Source organism: Girardinichthys multiradiatus, chromosome 12, assembly GCF_021462225.1.
Source record: "Girardinichthys multiradiatus isolate DD_20200921_A chromosome 12, DD_fGirMul_XY1, whole genome shotgun sequence".
NCBI lineage: Eukaryota > Metazoa > Chordata > Actinopteri > Cyprinodontiformes > Goodeidae > Girardinichthys > Girardinichthys multiradiatus.
This window is the reverse complement of record NC_061805.1, coordinates 37,759,707-37,782,926: the sequence shown is the minus strand read 5'-3', so window position 1 is coordinate 37,782,926 and position 23,220 is coordinate 37,759,707. Positions and strand designations below refer to the sequence as shown.

General features: G+C 39.6%; 1 protein-coding gene across 5 annotated transcripts in view; it reads left to right on the top strand.

Moving 5' to 3' along the window:
- mctp1a (multiple C2 domains, transmembrane 1a) overlaps positions 1-23,220 on the top strand; it is a 216,113-nt gene that overhangs the window by 121,134 nt on the left and 71,759 nt on the right. For all 5 annotated transcript variants that reach the window (XM_047380515.1, XM_047380514.1, XM_047380518.1 and 2 more), the window contains exons 10-15: positions 5,264-5,357; positions 11,811-11,913; positions 12,650-12,752; positions 13,347-13,448; positions 13,900-13,974; positions 17,396-17,515. In XM_047380515.1, coding sequence (XP_047236471.1) covers positions 5,264-5,357; positions 11,811-11,913; positions 12,650-12,752; positions 13,347-13,448; positions 13,900-13,974; positions 17,396-17,515 — 597 coding nt within the window. The remainder of the gene's footprint in view (positions 1-5,263; positions 5,358-11,810; positions 11,914-12,649; positions 12,753-13,346; positions 13,449-13,899; positions 13,975-17,395; positions 17,516-23,220) is intronic.

Here is a 23,220-nt window from a genome sequence, read left to right as displayed (position 1 = left end):
AACAGCGTCCATTAAGAGTGCTGAAACATGTGATGCTGCGAGATTGGATGTGTTCACATCCGTTTTATCTGTTTGAGATATTACAGAACATGACTGGATTTCAGTGACCGATACCTCCCTGCTGGTGTATATTTACACCTTCCAACGTGTGGCAAACATCACTGCAGCGACCTGCATACATGGTCTTGGTGGTGCTAGCCACAGGAGGTCGTCCGCTTTGCTCGCCACTGCAGAAACCTCCTCAAATCAGAAGGTGGAGCTCTAGGACCGAGACGAAACCATGCTGTGCCTCTCCTGAAAGCAACAAACTGACGGCGGAGAGATTGAACACCAGTATGTGTGTTTGAGTGAATGTGTGTAATGGGGGCGAGAGGTAAAGGGTGAGGGTTGCATCGGGAAGGGAAGGCGTGTAAAATGAAAAGAAAAAGCTATTTCACCTCTCTCACAACTCGCGCAGACCCCGTTTTGCTGCCTTACCAAAGGCGGCACATCTTGCTTCCTTCACCTACCTTCTTTGCCTGCCGCCGTCTCTCTCCTGCTCTCCCCATTTCTGTCCCACTCTTAGAGCAACCTCAGCTCTTTGTCTGCCTCTTCCTTGGCCTTCTTTTGAGATGAAGGGATGGAAAGATAGAGGGAGGGGGAAGAAAGTAGGGGGTTGCAGATGGAGGGGCACGGTGAGGTCAGTTTGAAGACTTGAATGGTCTCTGCCTATTAACATATTCCTTTTCCCAAGACTGGCAGTCTTTCAGTTGGAGAATTTAATAAAGACATACCTTATCAAAGAGCTCTGGTTAGACCAAGTACCACCACCAATATATAACGCTGCTGCTGAAAGCCCGCTAATCTCCTTAGTGTTCGCGAGTGTGCATGTGTACTGTACGTGCATGTGCAGACACCATTACTGACTGATATTTATCAACCTAGAATCAGCTGTGCAGCACAAAGCATCCACTAATCACAAGTGAACATTCACAGGCAGACACATCCAAAAACAGTAGCTACCTACTGTGTGTCAGCCATATCTCATAAAATTGAATGTTTCTGTGGGGAAAATCAATACTGTGTTATCATCACAGCTATAAAGAGCAGATAGATTTACAAATTACAGTGAAGCGTAAAATGCAGCTTAATAATGGAATAATGGAAACACATAGTTGGAAGGTTTTCATTGAAAGCACTGAGCAGCAGGCATTGTTTTACTATGTTTTGTACATTGTGCTGTACATGTCCTTGTCACACATAAAGATTCAAACCCACACCTCAAATGGCCACAGTGAGGTCACTGTGTTGAAACCAGCAGGTGTTAGTTGCCCCACTTCAATCTCAGGCCATTGATGAGAATGGATAACAGACACCTGCGTGGCACAGGGCTTATTAGTATGCATATCATTGTAGCTTACTAACCTTGTTTTGCACTATATAAGATACAGAAATGCACTATATCACATGATATTCCTTTTATTTCTACAACATTAATTCAAAATAAATAACAGCTATGTCAAAATTAAAAGCTCTGATTTAATGTTTTGTTTGATCTTAGCAAATAGATCTCAGATCTAGCATTAAGCAGCCTTTCTCTGATCAGTCATAATTAACATAATTATATTTTTATTAGCAGAATTAAGCATTAGCATCATTATTTATATTGGCATGAGATGCAACGTCATAGCATGTGTGACAAGCGAGAAGAAAGCAAGAAGAGCCTGTTACACACCTCTGCGCATAAACTGGATTTTACTGCTGTATTAAGAAAAAGACAAAATGTTGACTATTTTAAACTTGACTGGGTAGTCAAGTTTAAAATATATTCTGGAAACTGGCTGATCAGAGCATCTATACATGAGTGTGTGTTTAGTGCAGGTTTGCACACATGTCTGCATAGCTACTATGTTTGAATTTGTGTTACACCATGTACAGTTCTGGTGTAGCTACATAAAATGTTCTGCTGCTCATGGTAACCTTTGCTTTATCCCTAATTAGTTGTTCCTCAGAACTAGAGAAGGACACAGAAAAAGAGGTAAAAAGAGAGAAAGAGATTTATGCATTATAATGGCAAAGGAACATGCACACTAATGGCTCTTAATGGGCCTGAGGTGGCCAAGAGATGGGTGGATGAGACAAGGAGGACGGGGTGACCTCCATTGAAGTGGTGGCAATCCACCAACTGTGTACACCAGTGGTGGCAGCACCTCTCTTCCACACTCAGGTGCACTTTTCTAAGAGGAAGTGAAAGGACACAACCTGGGCAGAAAGTGAGAACCCATAAGAGGCTGTCCTTAAGTGCATGACGAGCAGCATACAGCTTTCACTCTTGGCATGCAGTGATCCTGATTTAAATGAGTAGGAATTAGCAGGAAAAGGGGATTAAAATATGCTTTTTGTTTGAATCTTCACCATCATTTGATCAAATATCAGTAAGCTTATGCGGTGCAGGGCAGATGCCATGAGCATGTTTCTGAAATACAGCCATGATTAAATGTGGCATGCTGCAAAAAGGACAGTGAGTCATAAGACTATGCCAGCTCTGATTCATTTGTGTGTTTATACGTCTGCGGAGTGTGACAGAGACAGAAAGAAGATGTCATGGTGATGGGCTGTCAGTCACACAGGGGGCAGGGGGTTCATCTTATGAAAGCCAGCTCTACCCATAATGTGTCCTCTGTCTTCTGTTCACCTCTCCTTTTCATTTCCTCCTTATCCCCATCATTCCACCTGCGCGTAGATGCGAGGAAAACGGAGCATGGCTGTTGGTCCTTTCATCTGTCTATATTCCTACCCATGTCCTGTCCAGTCAGTCTATTGCTGTCTGTCTCATTTGATGAGGATTTAAATCCTTGTGGAGGATGGGTGTGTTCTCTCTTTTGCAATCTTGGATTGAGGCCGAACCCTGGATGTCCCCTTAGGCAGCAGGAACGGGAGTAGGAAGAGATGAAAAGTAATGGTTGTAGGGTAGAAAATTAAAAGATGGTTTTGTAAGTGTATTAACTGGAAGACTGGTGCTCCACTATGAAGTCATACAATTATCTAGCCTCCTGTTTCTTCTAATTATATACAAAATGCAGTAACTTAGCTTTTTGCTACATGTTTTGGTCCAAAAACATAAAAAGACATAATCACATATTAATACTTCTGTTTGAATAGTTTCGATCACTACATTGCCTCTCTTGTGACCTCTTTTTCCCTCTGTTGTTTATTGATTCTTACTGGGGCTATATCTTCTGCCGAATCAAACATCAAACTCGATACTTGTCCCTCTTTCTCTGTATGTTCCTTTCTGCACTCGTTCCCTCTCTTTTTTACCTCGTTCACACTCTCGTCTCCCTCTCATCTCCTTTAGAGAGGTTTTTGGACAATGATATCGCTAGAAAACAGGCAGAGTCTGACAGAGTTGCTAATAATGAATTAAGTCTTTAGCCTGGCCCTGACTGGCCCTGAAATTTAAATTATAATTACTCCTGTGGGGATGGAAGGGGTTATTGCCAGAGAGAGAGAAATAAATTAAATTGAAGTGTGTTTTCACTCTGCTTTTAAGACATGTAGGCCCGCCACTCAGTTTGGCCTCAGTTACGTTTTTTTTAAATGATTGTGTTTGTACCTGAGTGGTTGGATGTGAGCAAAATCATAAGTTCGGGATTGTTTGTGTGTGCCTCATAGACAGGCCCTGATCTCTACAGGTTTTCCTTTTATGTACCAGATTTACCAGGCACAGTGCCTGGCACTTTTTCACATTTTGTCACATTACAACCATAAACCTAGGTGTATTTTACAGGGATTTTATGTTACAGACCAACAAAAAATAGTGCATGTTTGTGAAGTGGAACAAAAATGATAGAAGTCTTTTTCAGTGCTTATGATGATAAAACTCACAAGTCTTTCGCTGGCTGTAACAAGTTTTTTTTTTTCCATCAACTTTATCCATCTTCCCTGTTCCTGCTAAGAAAAGCATTCCCACAGCATGATGTTGCCACCACCATGTTTCATGGTGGAGATGGTGTGTTTAGGGTAATGTTCAGTAATGTGCAATTGCTGCGCCCTATACATAGCTTGTAGCAAATTGAAAACAGGACTATATTCACTATATTCACTTACTATTCACTTCCCACTCTTCCATACAGGCTAGAATTGTGAAGTACACGACCAACAGTTATTCCGAGAACAGATTCTCCCTCCTGAGGAGTGCATTTCTGCAGCTTCACCAGAGTTAAAGCAGGCCTCTTAGCTACTTCTCTGAGCAATGCTCGCCTCTCCTGGATTGTCATTTTAGGTGAAGGGTCATGTCTCGTAGGTTTGCAACTATGCCAAACTCATTTTTCCTTTTCGGATGATGGATTGAACAGTGCTCCGTGAGACGTTCAAAGCTTGGGTTATTGTTTTATAACCTAACTCTGCTTTAAATGTCTGTGCAAAAGTGTTTGCTGTCTGTGTTCCTTGGTCTTCATGATGCAAATTTCTACAAAATATATGCATGTTTGCTGTTTCAATGTGATGAAATGTGTACATAGGGGGTATAAATACCTGCACAGTAGTTTTCACTCAATCATCTCTATTTATACTTGTTATTAAAACCCTGTGTAAACTATTTCTCCTCTCTGGCCATCAATGCATCTCTGAAGGACAGTGTGCATCTATGGCCTTGTGCCATGACTACTATATCACTGCCAGTCGTGCCTCACCAGTTTTATCTACTCATTGTAATATCTCAATTATCACATGAACCAACTTTTCTTAGAGTCCCTCCTAATATGGAAAAACAAAGTACTATAAGAAATACCACAGAACATACAAATGATGCATATGTGCTTCAATAACCTTGAGTAGATTTTACTGAAACTGTAAATAAATGTGATCAACCTTTAATGTTACCATATAATGGACATTTCTGCTGTATTATTTTTAATGTGTCCAGAGTTTGTGGAAAACAGAGAACATTGTTAATGTTTCTTCAGTGCTGAACATCACTTTATGTTTAGCCGAAATGTTAATGGTTCATCTGCCTCACCCTAATCACAAAAATCCCCCTATTTAAAAAGTACAAATTATAAACTCAGAAGTGGGAGTATTTTTTTGAATTACATTCTATGATTTGTCCTTTTGTTAGACTTGGTTATAAATGCCAGCTCTACATTTTCAAATAAAGAACCCATAAAGGACTTATTCTACCCTTTCCTCTCCTAATGAAATGTCAGGTTATTGACCTGCCTTTCACTTCAATACTTTTAGCTGTCATCTCTGACTCCTCACCTCTGCTCTTGTGATGTCGCAGAGCCTCTGGAGGTCACTCCACAACTTGAAAGATGTTGGCGTGGTGCAGGTGAAGGTCATCAGAGCTGAGGGACTCATGGCCGCAGATGTAACAGGTAAGTTGGTGACCTTAGGTACAAACAGCGCAATTATAAAATAGATTTTTTGATGTGCTTCTGCTGTTAGTTGGTTTCATGATTTTCACTGCAAAAGTATTCTAACCCTTTGAACGTTTTCACATTTTTTTCACTTTATAACTTAAAACTTCAAGATGTTTTATAGGGATTTAATGTGACAGACCAAGTAATGCATAAATGTTTGGTGGATTACAGGGATTTATTATTGTTTTTACAATTTAAAATCTGAAAAGTGTATATGTTTTTGTTTTAAACCCCCTAAGTCAGTACTTAAGTTTAGGCAAACTGGGTGGAGAATTGGTCCTATGAGGAAGAATATTTAGATCTTGCCACAGATTTTCATTTGGATTTAGGTCTGAAATTTGACTGGACCAATCTAACATGGGTAAGTGCTTTGTTCAAACGCATTCCATTTTGGCTCTAGGTAAACACTATATTAGAGTTGCTGTCCTGCTGGAATGGGAACCTCCACCCTGGTCGCGAGGCTTTTTCAACCGCTAACAGGTTTACCTCCGGGATTGCCCTGACTTTACCCCCATCTACATTCCTATAAATTTTGACAATTTTTCCTGTTCCTTCTGAAAAAAAGCATCCCTACAGCATGAGGCAACTACCACCATGTTTTACAGTAAGCTTCTTTGCTGCTTTTTATTGCCCTTTTTCCCCAGCCTACCAGTTTGGGTGAATTGGCATTTAACCATGAACTGTCCGCTGTGGTCCTTGGTCTTAATGATGCTGTTTTTTCAGTAATATTTACTAATTAGGTGACTTCAGTAGGCAGTTGCACTGGTGGCAGTGAATTCTAAATGATAAATTGACTGAACGTTTTTTTAGTCATGCTGACTGCTCAAAGCACTTTACACCATCGCAGCCCCTAACATGCATGCATACACCGATGTGCTGATCAGTAGGCATCTTGGGGTTAAGTACCTTGCACAAGGGGGCATGGACATGTGACAAGGGGAAGCTGGAATTGAACCCACAACCTTCCAATAGCCAGATGACAGCTCTACCCACTGTGTGCCCAGTTTTATTAACAGAGTAAAGGAGGTTGAATACAATTATTTTTCCTTATACTTAACATGTATGCCTTATTTTGAATTTGTCTGTTGCATAAAATTAATTAATTAATTAATTAATTAATTAAATCCTAAAAATTATAACCTTGATGTTTGTGGTTGTAACCTCATAAAGTGTAAACAAGTTCAAGGAACATCTATACTTTTGCAATGCAGTGGAGATGTTTCTTAATTTTTAACAAATAACACGCCAAGTAGCTCTGTTGCAAATCTGTCTTTACCAGCAATCTGATACTTACTTAAGCTCAAAGTCAGGGTGTAATTTTCTTTAGTGGGGTAATCGCAAATGGGAATCCTAAGAGGAAGCTAAAGCCTACTTTGTGCAAGAACGCTAAATTTGTCTCTGCATTTTTAACAAAGATGCAGGCTCCTCATTTGAATAATAGAGAAAAAGTACACATTTGAACCAACAAATCTTTCTCATCCCTCCTCCTGTGCTTTCTCTGCTTGCTCTCTCTGAATCCTCTATCCTCCATTAATTCTTACTTTTAATTAGGTCTACAGTGGACAGGCCTAGTTTTTCACTCTGTATTATCTCGTAAAGAGAGAAGGATGTGTGTGTGCTTGTGTGTGTGTGTGTGTGTGTGTGTGTGGCAAGGAGACAGAGTTTTTCTCCATTTGAAACATCCACCGTCCCATTAGCAAATACAGAGTGGAGCTGGATGATTTGGGTTACTGCAGGGAGCGACAGGAGGAGTCAGAGTGCAGGGCTAATGGCTCTCTGGTTCATGGGTTTCACTCTGAGTAGAAATGTGCTCAGTGACACCGTTGCAAGGCTCATCATTCACTCTGAGGTTTATGGATTATTTTATAAACTAACAGCAAAACTGCAAAAATATCCATCACCTTTTTAGAATTGCAGAAAACATGCAAGATAAGTTTTTGTAGCTTAGTAATGAAATTGTATATTTAGCTTGTTTTCACTGGATGTTAGTGGTCCTATTTACTATAAAATTGAAATTAAACTTGTTCAGTAAAAAAAACAAAAACAAACAAATGCTATGTGATGTGCTTAGCATTTTCTATTCTTTTTTAAAAGGCTTTGAATCAGTTAAAATCATGCCCCCCCAAAAGGGATTTATCTGTACAACCACCTGTGCTGGTGGTTCAGATTTGTGCCATTGTTGAATTATGGTCACAGGCCACACAAACTGATTCTGAGGGCTGCAGATGGCCCACAAGCCAATCTTTGGACACCTTGCCCTTGAGAATGTAACTACATATTATAACTCTTGAAATTTTCAAAAGGCTGCCAAGGTTTTCCAACCCAGCATGTTCTAAGAAAAACAGAGTTTGAAAGCTGCAAAAGATAAAACACAGCACTGAATTCCTGAATTTCATTAATGTGCCAAATCTGTTGGTCTCTCATGACGTCTGAATGAACTGCAGACATGTCTCAGCATCTAATAGAAAATTGTTTTTTTTTTTTTTCTAATACATAGTTAATTTTGTTTATTGTGAATTCATTTTTAAACAGCTCATATGCTAAAACTAGCATACATCGTCAGTAACAACTTACATCATGTTGAATTCACAGATCGTATTTTGTGAGTTTCCAACTGGCCGGTCACCCATCAGGGCCGGTTTAAGCAGAAAATTGGCCAATCCCAGTCTCTAGCCTGTTTATTTGGTGCATCTTTATTTATTGTTAGAGGTTTGTTCTCAGAGCCAAAGAAATGTTATATTCAGACAGTTCCACCTGAGACATCATTGAATATATACATTTAGAAAAATAAAGTTAATGTATTTCTTTTGGCTCCTTAAAGCATATTCACTTCCATCGAGTCGATAGATGAATTCAGTGAGTGAACTGATAGGTAAAAAGGGGTTATTTGAAAGTGGCTTATTTCAGTTTTGAGTCTACGTGTGTGCATGCATGTGTGTCTTTGTGCGTGTCACTGGCAGAAACAATCGCTCTGTAAGAGCCCCATAAGAGCCCTCACCACATGAACACCCCATTTTAACAACCCAGACCAAGAGAGGGTCAGGAGCAAGGTGAGAAAGGAACAGAAGAACAGACAAACAGACAGACAGAGGCAGGAGGGTAGACGGAGAGAGGAGGTCAGTGAGACAGAGAGAGTTCACCATTTGGCTCCCATTCAGGCACCTCTCCCTCCTCATTTTTCCTCCTCCTCCTCTCTCCCTCTTCTCTCTGGCCATCTCTCTCTAATTGGAGTGTTTTAGAGGAGTAGCTCCACTCCAACCCAAGTAGGATAACTGAAAATAGTCCCTAAAACCAACAATCCCTTTTGTGTGCCAGCTCTTGTCCCTCTGAGTGGATGCTATATTGTTAGAGCATTTCAGTAGCGATACACACACACAAACACACACCAATACCTGCAGCAGCAGCTTCATCGGCATAACTGGATGCTAAAGATTCTTTTTCAGGCAAGAATTAAGCAGATATAAGTAGTTAAAGAAAATGCTCAACTCGGTTGCATTTTCAACTAAAGATATGGAGTCTACCAAAATTATTCATACTCTTAATACATGGTTTTTAAAAATCTTTTTTTTCAAACAAAATTTTGAGTGCACCATGAATTTGTGTTTAGCCGTCAGAGTCAATGCTATGTTGCTGCAAATTGCAGCCTCGTAATTTGGGATGTATCTTCATCAGCTTTTCACATCTAAATACTATTTTTTTCCCATTGCTCTTTACAAAGTAGCTTAATTTCACTCAAAGTTAATGGAAAGTGTATGTGGACAACAATTTTAAAGTCTGGCTTGGACTTTGCCATTTGAACATACAGATGTTTTTTGTTCTAAACCTTTCCCTTCCCTGATTTTAGTTCCATCCATCATTCCTACAGTTTTAGTCATTTTCAGTCTCACAGCATGATTCAGCAAGATGTGCAAAATTTGTCTTCTGCTACAATAGTGTTTGCATGTGGACCAAAAAATAAATTTCTAGTTCCATGTGACCCTCTTCCTCATGTTTGCTTGGTCACCTACTTGGCTTGTGGAAATCCTGAGAAACAGTGCTTCTTATAACTTTCTTTTAACATTGGCTTTCTTCTTGTGTGTCTACCATAAAAGATTTATACTGTGGTTAAATTAAACTCAATCTGATTTTTCTAATCTATCCATTTATTTATTTTACTTTTATTTATTAAATAGGTGAATACTTTTCCAGGGCACTATAATATTGTGATACATTGGCATGTTTCCTCTCCAACTTTAAACTTCTCACCAGCTTTAAGCTTTTTGAGGGACAATTAAATTTTTCCTCATCTTTCTGCTGCTTCCTCCTCCAAGTTTACCTTAGAGTGCTCTAAAATTAAGTTACATCCACTCCTTTCCTGCCAGCATCTCAGAAATGGGACCCAGAAGGGGTGGGAGGAGCTTTACCCAGACATTACCTGGATAGCGATGAGTGGCACTCAAACCTGAGCGTGTAATTGGTTAAGACAGCTGCCTCTGGTGTTTGGCAACCAATAAGGTGAAAGTTCATCACCCATAACAACTGGCTCTCTGTGACAACGCATGCAGCCGCGTCATTAAAGATAGAATATTAGAGGGAAAACTGAGGGCAACTGGATGGGGGATAATGTGCTGCAGAAATAATTTCCGTATCCAAATTTGGCTGATTGCATTTAAATTAAATTATTGACTTGATTTGTTGGGGGTAACATTAATACGTAGGGAAGCTCCTTGATTAATTGTGAGTCTAAATCTTTACTATGATCATTTAAAATAAATGTATACATTAAAACTGCTACAGAAATCTAACTTTTAAGTAATTTTTCTGCATCATAATCTAAGGAAATCGAACACATGCAGTTAATATAAAGCAAATAATACACAGATGCTCTGACTACTAGGCTCTTGTGTGCCCTGCCTTTTTGTCAATTTTAATGTATCTTGTTTAAGTCACAGAAGTCAGAGCTGCCAATATCAACTTGAAACCGCTCGGATCAATAGAGCACCACAAACAGATATAAAAGGCAACACCTACGCCTCAGCATTGATCACAGTGACATTTACTTTGCACACCCACTAAATGTCCTGCCCTTGTCACAACATTTGAAGAAAATCACACCAATCGATGACACTCACTCACACATGCCTCCCATGACTCACACTCATGCACAGAACCACGGTCTTTTGGGGGGCTTTGAACTCAGTCCCAAAGTTAGTGAACTCTATTATGCAACACTGTTCAGCTAATATTTTGTTGTTGTCTCTTTAAATGTGTCATTTTAACTTGCTGACCTAGTCTTTTCATGTGTTAATGAATGAAAAGCACTGTAAACGAATCCTGACGGATTTTTTTAATGAAGCATAATGATCAAAGTCAGAATTACCAGTTATTTTCAATTGAAGGGAGGTTGGCAGGGATGTGGGGAGCTGGTCTCATTTTAATTAACTCTGTATGAAGACTTCTTAACATAAACTCCTTGTAAACAAATGGATAATAGGATGGGAGATTACTGGCTTTTATAATTATTCTACAGCAGGCTATTTTTAGGAGAAGAAATAGATGTATGATTGGGTTTTACCTATTTCACAACTGTTGTAAATTCTGAATCAAACATTTTGGTTAAATACATTATATATTAACTCAGTATGATTAGTAGTGAGCCAGGTAATAAATTTCTTTATTGCTTGCCAAACATCCTAAAGTTTAAGAAAAATAAGTCCACCAAACAACCTCTGAATCTGTTACAGTTTTCAGAGTTTAAATAATAATGTTTGTATCTACTTATATCAATCCTTTAAAAGAAAATGAAACATAGAAATGATGGGGAGGATTTTTTTTTTCTTTGAACTGCTCTTTCATAATTTTATTTCATTATTTATCATTGCTTTCATTCCTTTTTGATTTTTCTAATTCACCTTTGCCATCAGTATTCTACTTGCTCATTTTAAAATCACAGATTATAAACCAGATGTGTTTCTTAAGTCCCACGCTCAGCCGTCTTTTTTTCTTACCCTCAAGTTCTCTGTGCTGACCTCTGAGTTCTGACTTTTAAAGCCCTCTTTGGCTTTTTCCTCTTTTTAACCCCTTCTTTGTGCCTGCCCAGGGCACAGTTGTCCCAGAATTTTCTTCTGGCGGTCCATGTTTTCAGAAACTGCTTACAAATTATATAATGCTGTCTAATGTACACAACATGGGGACTGAAGAATGAAAGAACCATATTATAAGAGTCCTGATGAATCCTGATTATTTGATATGTCCAGTATGACAGCATGTTAAGGTTCTGGTTATCCTATGTGAAAAGAAAGACTTTTTGATTTGATCCTGCTGGAAAAACAAAGACTTTAGCATTCTCAAACTCTTAAAGACTGAGCTTTTTATTTTATGTTGTCTTTTAATATGGCCTCATTTGTGTACTTTATTTATACTTGACAGGTAAAAGCGATCCATTTTGCGTGGTGGAGCTGAGCAATGATAGACTACAGACACACACTGTCTACAAAAATCTAAACCCAGAGTGGAACAAGGTCTTCACTTTGTGAGTAGCTTTCACTGTAAACATTTTTCTATTTATTCATGTATTTATAGCTAACTTTAATTGCATCTTTTTAAATCAATTTTAAATTACTATTAAGAATTTATTTTTTGATTGTCCTCAGAAGTGTGTTTTTTTTATTTTCTAATCTATATTTTTTTTACTTTTCACAGTGTGGAACTTTAATTTCTTAAATAGATTTTTAGGTTACAAATATTATGAAAATAATAATATTAATTAATATATTTGCTTGTTAAATGTGGGTGTTTGTGGCTCCTAAATATATTCATTCTGTAAATAAATTGAAAATGAGATAAGGTGAAATAAAATAAACCTAAATATTAGGAAAAATAAATGTTTATTTACATTAATGTTTATTTCTAGCAAACTGAGTAGCTGTACTGTGTATAATATTAATTTTGATTCCTTTGTAAATATGTGTCAAAAATTGATTTTATTTTTTTCATTGCAGTCTTGATTATTTTATTTGACTTGAACACTTAAATAAATAAATAAAAAAGTTAATACACCATACTGCTGTGTAATATATGATATATTTATACGTTATTCTTTTATAAATTAAATAATTTCTGTTCAAAAATAATTGTGAATAATTGTGGACATGTTAGATCATTTTGTGTGCTTTTTCATCCTTTCTGTAAATCTATGAAATGAAACGGCTTCCGCACCCTTTTGAGTCCTAAGCTTACTTATGTCCCTGTCTTTGTGTGTGATCCAGCAACGTCAAGGACATCCACTCGGTGCTTGAGGTTACCGTTTACGACGAAGACCGAGACAGAAGTGCCGACTTCCTTGGGAAAGTTGCTATCCCTTTGCTAAATGTGAGTCAAAGGCAAGATTTCTGTTTGTGTTTCTTTTTCCTCCTCCCTGGGGAATAATAAAGAGAGAACATACAGCTGAGGAACAGAGAGAATAAAAACAGAAGAGGATATAAAAAGCAGGGGTTATTTTTGCATCTCCATTGATGACACTTATTATTTCTCAAAGAAAAAAAGTTGACAGGAAGCAGAAATAAATTGAAGAGCTGAGGGGAAAAAAAAGGTATAGATTGATCGCTGAGAGGATATAAAGTAAGTGGAAGAGAAATTAGATGAAAATGGTGCTGATAGACAGAAAGATCCAACTTGGAGGTGAAAGAAGAATGCCTCTTATATTTGGCAAAAATATAGATAGCTCGTGAAAGAAGTGTGCGCATCATATATTTGCGCTTTGCTGTAACAGTATGATTCCCCAGGATACTTAATTTCTGTTTGACAGAGCCAAGCTGCAGTGGGTAATGAACAGGTACTTGTCAGAGTTGCCACAGTTGTTTTGGGTTCCCTGTCAGCGCCAGCAGCTGGGGTTCAAAGGTGGCCCGGGGAGCCGATTCAGCCGGGTATTGCCAGACAGACGCCTGTCATGTCCCTCTCCCACAGATCCAAAATGGAGAACGCAAAGCCTACGTCTTGAAAAGCAAGGAGCTGACAGGGCCAACAAAAGGGGTCATCTTTCTTGAAATAGACGTGATTTTTAATGCTGTAAGTCTTTCGTTTCTCTTTTTTGAGTCTCCTCCCTGCTTTTCTTTCCCTTTTACCTCCTACCCCTTATTATCCTCTCACTCTTGTCCTCCTCTTGTTCTCTCCAGCATTTGCCCCTTCTATACTGCTGTTATCTTTATTCTGTTTGTTCCCCCCCCCCCACCATTTCTATCTCATCCGTCGTCCCTCGTCCTCGTTTTGGCTTTAATTATCGAAGACTCCCTCTCAGCAGCCTTTGTTTGCCCATTCACCATCGCCGTGTGTGTCCTACAGCGGCCATCTTACAGCTCTGTCTCCTGCACTCCCTCTCTTTTTCTCTGGACGCTGACATGGGGCATGCTCTATATTCATGTGCTGCTATGCTGTCTCAGTGCTCAATATCTTTGAAATAATCAAGACATTGCTCCTCATTATCAGATTTTTGAGATTTTGTTCTTGCTGTATTATCCAGGTGAAGGCTGGTCTCAGGACGTTGACTCCTGTCGAACAAAAGTATATTGAGGAGGAGCCTAAAGTGTCCAAACAGGTACATCTGCAGCTAATGTTTATCATCTGCCACTCCTCCATCCACCCATTCGACACCCTATTCTGCTTAAATGTCCAAAGCAGAAACTAACAACACCACTGAGTGGCATCCTGTAAAGCACAACAACTGTGTGGGCAAGATACAACAGAATGATTGAAGGAAAAACAGCATTTGTTTTTTTTTCTTTTTTCCCTCCTCCCTCCTTTCACTCCCTTTTTCTCATCTATTCCCCCTCGTATCCACTCTGAATGGTGAATAGAAATGTCAAGCTGTCAGCTCTGGGGTGCATAAGTAGATTGGCCATCCTTATAGTTAGCCCTCTTTGCCACTGCTGCTTTGCACTTCATTGTCACACTGCTCAGTGTGGCGGCACCACAAAGGGATGAATGGTAGGGGCTGGCTCGCATCAGATGTGTCATATGAGTGACCGTTAGGGCTCAGCAGTCAATGTTAGGCCACGCACAGCCGAGCGCAGCCACAGGCCTCGTCCCCCCCTGACCTCACCATTTTTGCCTCCTCTGCTGCTCCCTTCACTTGGCTCACTCTGTGCTTTTCTTCCTCTTTTCTCCATCTCTATTTTACCCCTGACTCATAGAGATGACCTATGTCAGCGTCTCAAAATGATGATGTCATTGGCTGGTTTGGAGGGACTGCCCTGGGAGGGTTCTTTTGAATGGCAGCAGCTCCCCTGCTGTTGCTGCATTCACACACCAAGAAAGAAAGGTGTGGGTGTTGGGGGGTGGGGGAGACATGCATCGTCTTCCACACTCATAACTGCAATTATGACATTGGACTCAATTAATAAATAATCCAGTTTTAAGTGCTTTCCAGAACTAAAGGGTGGATATAATATAAAGGGCCTTTCAAAGCCTTTTTACATTGTATGATATTATAACCACCAACTTAAAAGTACACTGCTCAAAAAAATAAAGGGAACACTTAAACAACACAATATAACTCCAAGTAAATCAAACTTCTGTGAAATCAAACTGTCCACTTAGGAAGCAACACTGATTGACAATCAATTTCACATGCTGTTGTGCAAATGGAATAGACAACAGGGGGAAATCTTTGGCGATTAGCAAGACACTCAATAAAGGAGTGGTTCTGCAGGTGGAGACCACAGACCACGTCTCAGTACCTCTTCTGAATGTTGGTGGTGCTTTCACACTCGTGGTAGCATGAGACGGACTCTACAACCCACACAAGTGGCTCAGGTAATGCAGCTCATCCAGGATGGCACATCAATGCAGGAGCCCTCCATGTGCTCGCCAGAGGTAGCCTGACTGCCATTAGGTACCGAGATGAGATCCTCAGACCCCTTGTGAGACCACATGCTGGTGCGGTTGGTCCTGGGTTCCTCCTAATGCAGGACAATGTTAGACCTTATGTGGCTGGAGTCAGCAGTTCCTGCAAGATGAAAACATTGAAGCTATGGACTGGCTCGCCCGTTCCCCAGACCTGAATCCGATTGAGCACATCTGGGACATCATGTCTCGCTCCATCCACCAATGTCACGTTGCACCACAGACTGTCCAGGAGTTGGTGGATGCTTTAGTCCAGGTCTGGGAGGAGATCCGTCAGGAGACCATCCGTCGTCTCATCAGGAGCATGCCCAGGCGTTGTAGGGAGGTCATACAGACACGTGGAGGCCACACACAATACTGAGCCTCATTTTGACTTGTTTCAAGGACATTACATCAAAGTTGGATCAGCCTGTAGTGTGTTTTTCCACTTTAAGTTTGTGTGTGACTCCAAATCCAGGCCTCCATTGGTTAATAAATTTGATTTCCATTGATGATTTTTGTGTGATTTTGTCAGCAGATTCAGCTTTGTACAGAACAAAGTATTCAGTGAGAATATTTCATTCATTCAGATCTAGGATCTTATTTGAGTATTCCCTTTATTTTTTTGAGAAGTGTATTTTATTAGGATTTTGTGTAACAAACTGTTACAAAATAGTGAACATTTGTGAAGTAGAAGAAACATGCGTCACAGTTTTAAAATACAATTTAAAAAAAATTGGAAAATGCATTTGTACTCAACCCTTTTTCTCTAACATCCTTAATTAAAATCCAGTGTAACCAATTGCCCTCAGAATCTACGTCATTCTTAAATAGAGCCCACCTCTGTGTAATTTAATCTTGATATAACTACAGAGAAATTCATTGAACACACAGCATCATAAAGACAAAGGAACACTCCAGACGAGTCAGGGATAAAGTTATTGAGAAGTTTAAAGTAGGATCAGGTTATAGGATGAAATCCAAGCCTTTAACATCTCACGCAGAAGTTAATAATAAAATTTGAAAAAGTATGGCTCAGTTGGAAACCCGCCAAGATATGAATTGCCAGGCCAAGAGAGGAGTAATCACAGAAGCTTGGTAACTCTGGAGGAGCTGCAGAAATAAAGAGCTCACATGGGAGAATCCAATGACAAGACAACTATTAGTCATGCACTTCTCAAATCTGGCCTTTACTGTGGCAAGAAGAAGAAAGTGAAAAAAAAATCTGGGGGTTTGAATACTTTCACAGAACACTGTGACACATAAGATGTAAATATTCTTATCAAGGCAGTTATAGACATAATGACTGAAAATAAGTTGAGAATGTTACTGTCCTCAGAGATATTTTGGCAATAAAATATAACACATTTATATGTTTTGAAAACAACATTCCTTAGATGCACACACTTAGGTAGAGACACATTAAATAAATAACCTGTTTCTACAGATAAAAAAACAACAACATTGTAGGTGTTTTTCATCAAGGGATCTGGTGAGGCAGGATCTCCTCTGGGAACAATTTCTGCTGGTGGTGACCTGATTGGGTAGTTTCCTGTCCTTGCTGCTGTTATTCCTGAATGGCTGGAAACCCAGGAGGATGGCAGCAGCACCACTTCTCTTGTTTTTGGAATAACGGCTTGAAATAAAAATGCAATCACAGAGCTATGTTGTTGGAAATTGTTAATAATAAACAAAACATTTTTGTGAGACCTGAAATGTAATTTTAAATCTATCTTGAGCTGTAATTGAAAGGCGTGGGTGATTTTATAGGCAGACTGACAGATGAAGCACTAAGAGGTTAGGATCTGCCATTGTATGATATTCGTATCTGAAAATTGTCTTGATTTTAAATTTTGTCTACATATAAATAAAAGATGTTGAAGCATTCCTTTTTATTCCCAAGTGTTACTAGGCAAAGCCATGGATCATTACGAGTATTTTAGTGTCACTTTTCCAGCTTCCTTTTCTCTCCCACCAAGTTTTATTACCTGCCAGGTTTATTAAATGTTTTATGCAATGTTCACAATGAAATGGTATATTGTCTACATAACTTTCTGCTCTTTTCTTTTTATGGTACATTTTTGAAACTAAGACTTCATTTGTCTAAGGCTATCATTTGTTTTGCTTTCCCTCAGTTGCTTTTGCGCAACTTTAACCGAGTCAGACGCTGCATCATGTTCCTGATCAACACAGGCTGCTACATCAACAGCTGCTTCGAATGGGAATCTCCGCAGAGAAGCATCTGTGCTTTTGTGGTAGGTGTGGCAGCACCTGCGATTTCACTTTTTATACCCGCAGCGCACACACACAGAGCAGAGGCACAAGCAGGGATGGTCTCAGATGTTCTTAGGACCATTTCTGTAGATATTAGACTGTTTTGACACTCACTGGCTGATAATGATTTGTAGGATTGCCATTGCAGCTTGAAAATTATTTTGTGAGACCCTCTGGTGTCCATCTATGAAGTAAATGCAACTACAAAGAGTTCCTGCACAGAAGAAGTCACCACTCCTCTCTTGCTTACCCACTAGTCTCTTCCACATCTCTTTTGCTCTCCTCTGTCATCTATTATTAAAAGCAGGGCAGTGAAAGACTGCTTTGAGGTTCCTGCCCTAAAAAATGACAGAGCAGGAATTTAGACCTGTCTGTTTTATGTCCACTGACTTTAGTAGCTACGGGACAGGTGGGCCCACCCTGACCCGGCCCTTTACCAAAGAGGCACTAAGTATCTCCACTGCAAACATTAGCATCATTTGGCCGTTTGACACCAATTTAATCTTCACAGAGGCTGTATGCGTGTGCTTGTACTGCAAGTCACCCTGTCATCACAAGACTTGGGTCAGAAGAGACGTAGTATTGATCAGTTAACATTTTCCATTATATTCTGTGTGTGTGTGGGGGGGGGGTCTTATATATGCTAGCGAGAGAGGACAGTCCAAAGTTTTTAACTAACAAAGAAAAGCAATTTTTGGAAAGTGAGGACATTTCCCTGCTCCTGACTTTTTTCATGTTGTTTTTATTTAGGGGTTAGGATTTAGGACTAAGGTCTGAACTGAGGTCTAACTGAGGTTAGGTTTAGGGTTAGGTATGTACTGGTAATGGTTAGGTTTAGGGTTAGGGTTAGGTCATGAATGGAAAACGAATGAAGGTCAATGTAAAGCCCTTGTAAAGATATAAAGAGAAGGATATGTGTGTGTGGGGGGGGGGTGTCTGGAATGCACAATTGCATTTCATTTCAGAGATCCACAGATTGGAGATGTTGTGGGTGATTTTGCAAAGCTCTGACCTGCTGATTTTAGCCTATTCTTTTTACTATAAATAACATAAGAGGTTATTTTACTTTCTAAATAAATTGGAAATTGATCAGTCTTGACCAAATATGTTCATACTAAAATAAAACAAATGTACTCATATTTGTCAAAACCAGTACAGAGTACAGAACTGTCTGTCTCTCTCTGCATCACATAAAATCTTCAAATACAGTGAAATCCAGCAGGTTTTGGGACAAATATGTGCATATGTGCAAATAAAAAAAAAAAAAAAAACATCCCCTGTATTTCATCTACTCGGTTGCAAGACAAATAGTAGCTCCTTTACTTTCTTTTGCACATACTGAAATATCAAAGCTTGCCATAATTACTACATATTTAATCATTTTCCACAGTATTATTTCAAAATGAAAACATCTTGTTCAATTTAATATTTGAAAAAAAAAAAAAAACATATTTACTGTTGTGACTGTTAAATTCTTTATTCATGTATTGTAACTACCCAGGAGCCTTGAGCAAGAATTCTATAACTGAGGTAGCAGTCAGTGTTACACAGCTCAGCAATTAATCAGGATTTCACTATTTACAGAATAATAATAACATCAGCTTCCTGTTTTCTGCTGACCTCTCTATGTTGTGGCGGCTTGAATAAACAGACATGTTTTCTTTATAGAATCTCCTTACAGTTTTTGTGCTTCCTCTGACTTGATTTTTAAACACCTCACAAATACTGGAAACAACAAAGTCAACATACTTTTCACTCAGCAGCAACTTACACACTGAAGACTGTTGTTGTCAGCATGACATCTTAGTACTTGGTATTGCTCATGCACCGTTTGGAAAAAGGGTGAAATTTTTCATTTCTAACAATAATCTACATATTTTTTCTTCCTCTGGACTTGCCCTTATTCTTTGTCACTGATCTCTTAGGGATAAGTAAATAGGTCAGACAAATAAAGTGATCAAGAAATTCACAAAAATCACTGTCATTTAAAAAAATGTTACATTTCTATGGTTAAAATAGAGAATAGAGGGGAAGGGTACAGCCTTGAAAAATTCAAGCTTTGTGTGAATACCCATGAAGCTGTTCAACCTTCAAACATGCATAGTTTCAAACGCAAGGTGCACAGCATTCCTGATTAACAGCTCAGCCTATTCTTATTGTGTTCGCTTTAACCCAGAGTATTCAAATGATGACAAAGAGTGTATCTAGGCCAAGGACAAAGTGTTTTATAGTTTAGAGTAATTCTGAAATTTAGGTGTCATTGTGTGTCCCTCCTCCCCAACCCCACCCATAATCTTTAGGGAGTCTGCTAGCGTAGGAGTATGCACTTAGCTAAAAGCATCTGAGTATTTAGAGCCTCTTCTCCACACAGGTATTCCCTCCCTCTCCTTCCATTCCTTCATCTCATTTCTCCCTTACTTTGAGAGGCCTCTTAATCACTTCACTCATCTCTTTAAGTGGGTTTTTATGGGGGGCCATCTGGCCAAGGTGCTGCATTCATGAAGGTGTGCGGCTGCATGCGATCATGTTCATGTGTGTGCGCACACATGTGCCTACAGACAGATGTTTCGCCAAACTTTCTGTGGGCAATTTACTTTCAAAACTAACAAATGTGCACACTTTATCAGATGCTAGCAAGCCTGAGGGGGACATAGTTTTGTTATATGTTTTGCAGTTTTCAGAAGTGCATCAAAATGCAGTTGTCATAACATGTCACAGCAGAACACTCCCTCCACACAAAAAAATTGTTTAAATTTCGCTTCATGGTCTCCTTCTGCCCAATCCTGAAATGCCAGCCGCATGTACACATCCCCCATTAGTGCCAGTTGTGATTAGTGTGTGTTTTGTGTGCATATGTGAGAAAGAGAGATACTGCAAATTTTCACATGAAGCCTTTCTCTCTCTCTCTCTCTCTCTCACACACCCACACTGCTGTCACCCACCCATCCCGACAGTGAATCAGCCACCGTGGCAGCTTTGCCTGAGGCGTTGGCACAATGGACGCTGCTGGAGTTACCTCCTGTCCTGCATGATGGGTGGTGTCTTTGTGTGTGTCTGTGGATGGTGTCTCCATTCCTTTTCTCGGGGTTAATCGCCTGCTTCCGTTATCCACACCTGCAAGCAGAGTGTCTCTCCCTTCTATCCGTTCGTCCATCCATGCTCGTTCTTCTTTATCTCCTGTACCTCGTTCCCCTCCCTCCTTTCCTTCGCCTTGCCCTGCAGAAAGTTGAGGCCATTGTCGGGCTGAACGGTGTTGGGTTCTGTTCTCCTGCCACTGCCAACACTCCCCTGCGGCCCCTGCAAGACAAGGCTGTTATTGCCCAAGGGACTGCAGGCCTCGGCGGCTCTTCCTCCAAACAAATTTGCTGTAACTTTATCTGCAATTGGGCCCTGAATTGGGAGCAAATAGAGGCAGCTTTGTGAAGCTCAGGGAAGGGCGAGGGCAACGAGCTGGGGGTTGCTGGGGAGGCAGGGGAAATGATACCGGGCTCTTTTATGTCAGGCAAAGTAGGACTCTTATCAGGCAGAGAGCCCAGACAAGGGAGCTACTTCTAGAGGAAACTGGAGCACCTATCACCTGCTTTGCATTTAGATAAAAATTCACCCTGCTGAAATAAAAAAAAGAGAGGAAAAAAGCAAAGACAGGTACAGAAGCAACCATTCGAGTGTCTATGTGTGTTTGCACATGTCTGGCTGTGACGCCATAGCGGTGAGCGGTACACACCAACCACTCCGGGTCTCTTTAAATTGCTCCTTTGACTTCTCTTCAAAGAACCTCTCTAACTTTTTAAAGTTTTAAAGTCAGGAGTTCGTCTTTGCCCACAGCAAGGGACAGCTTTGAAAGATATACCTTCACTTTTTGCTGGTCGCTTGATTTCCTAAAAATGAATGATGGTTGAAATTGTGTGGCGTGACTGATTGAGAACAGAAAATGAGACCCTTTTGTTAAGGAGTCAGAGGATGAATACATCTAATACTGTTGAAGAGCTTTCTTTTTAAGGACAAATGCTTTGTTTTATTTTACCGTGTCCAAACACATTTTTTATTAGATCAACATAAATTTTACTTTATTCTGCAGCTGAGCAGCAGGGGGCAGTCTAGCACCACTGAATAATGAGTAAGTCTTTCTCAAGCAGGACAATCCCCCTCCCCCCACCACCACCACCATCCACCATCCCCACCACTCTTTCTTCATGTTCACCCGAACTTAACAGGACTTCGAGTTGGTGTCTGGCAACACTTAGTGCCAGCATGGATATTGATGTAAGAGAGATAAAGGGGGAACTCTGAAATCCAAACTTCAGTTTCAGTCCACTGAGACTGAGCAGGGGGAAAGTTAGCCTGGTGTGTGGTTAATGTAAGCCAAAGCACTGAATATTACCCTCCCACAGTGCTGCTGCAGAAAGCCGTCAGGACGCGGGTTCTGTTTTCTAACCAGAAATAAAACTTTTAAAGTCCCCACACTAAGCACTTGAATACATTAGTCTGACTTTTTGTGTTCTTAATGTTTTCAATAAAGCTTCCTTTGTTGTTGTTTTTCTAATGATAATAAAAAGCACCAAAGATCATAAGTAAAATGAAATCCAACTCCATGACAAAACAAATTAACATTTTAGGGTATTATGATTTTTACCAAGATAAAACAACATATGCCAAAGTGGTTTTACTTTAATATGTCTTTTCTAATTATTTGAGCAGTTCGATTTTCAGAGAGTTCTCAGATATTAAGTTTGCCCAGTTCAAATTTGGGCTTTAGCTGCTGTTAAACTGTTTTAACAGATTTGAGTGTGGAAAAATGTCCTTTTTACTATGTTTTATAAAAAAAAGGATAGGTTTGTTCAGAGAATTTACAGAGCATCACACTAAAAGATGCAATGTTTTATGATAGATTAGACTTGTTGGTTAAAGGTTAAATGCTTCTCTTTTATTTCTGACTATTTATTCCATCCGTCACTACTGCTATTAGTTGTGGTGACAAAATCAAATGTCCATCAGTAAAAAAAAAGAGTAAAATGAATAAATATGAAACACATCAGTCCTTGATTGATGATTTAGGAAACAAATACAAAAATAGCTATTTTTTATTCTCTTTTGATTAAAACTTATATATGTATATGTATATATATATATATATATAGAGAGAGAGAGAGAGAGCAGGAGAGAGAGACAGAGAGATAGATATAAAGATATAGATATATAGATAATATTGATCCAAAACTAGACTGCTCGGATAATTGAGTGAAGATAGAAAAACGTTTATAGAAAGAAACAAAAATGAAAACATGCAGTGGAAGTTTACAATACCAAACAACTACCATAAGAATCAGTAGCATAAATCAGAACAAGAACAATGTGAGCCAAACATCTTTGGCGTGTGTGTGTGTGTGTGTGTGTGTGTGTGTGTGTGTGTGGGTCGGTGTGTGTGTCTGTGTGTGTCCAGATATCCATAATCATATGGGATTTTGGACCACACAGAGTAATCTACCAATGATTCCCATAGTCTACATCTGGAACTTCACTCAGAATCTTCCTCTTCTTTTTCCATTTGATCCAGTGTGTTTTTGTATTCCCCCCTCTCCATCTTTTTCTGGTCACTGACATCCACAGCAGGCGCTCCTTCCCACTCCCATCTCTCCAGGCGAAGAGCTTCCTATCTGGTGTAGCAAGCAGCAGCAGGGGGTGGGGG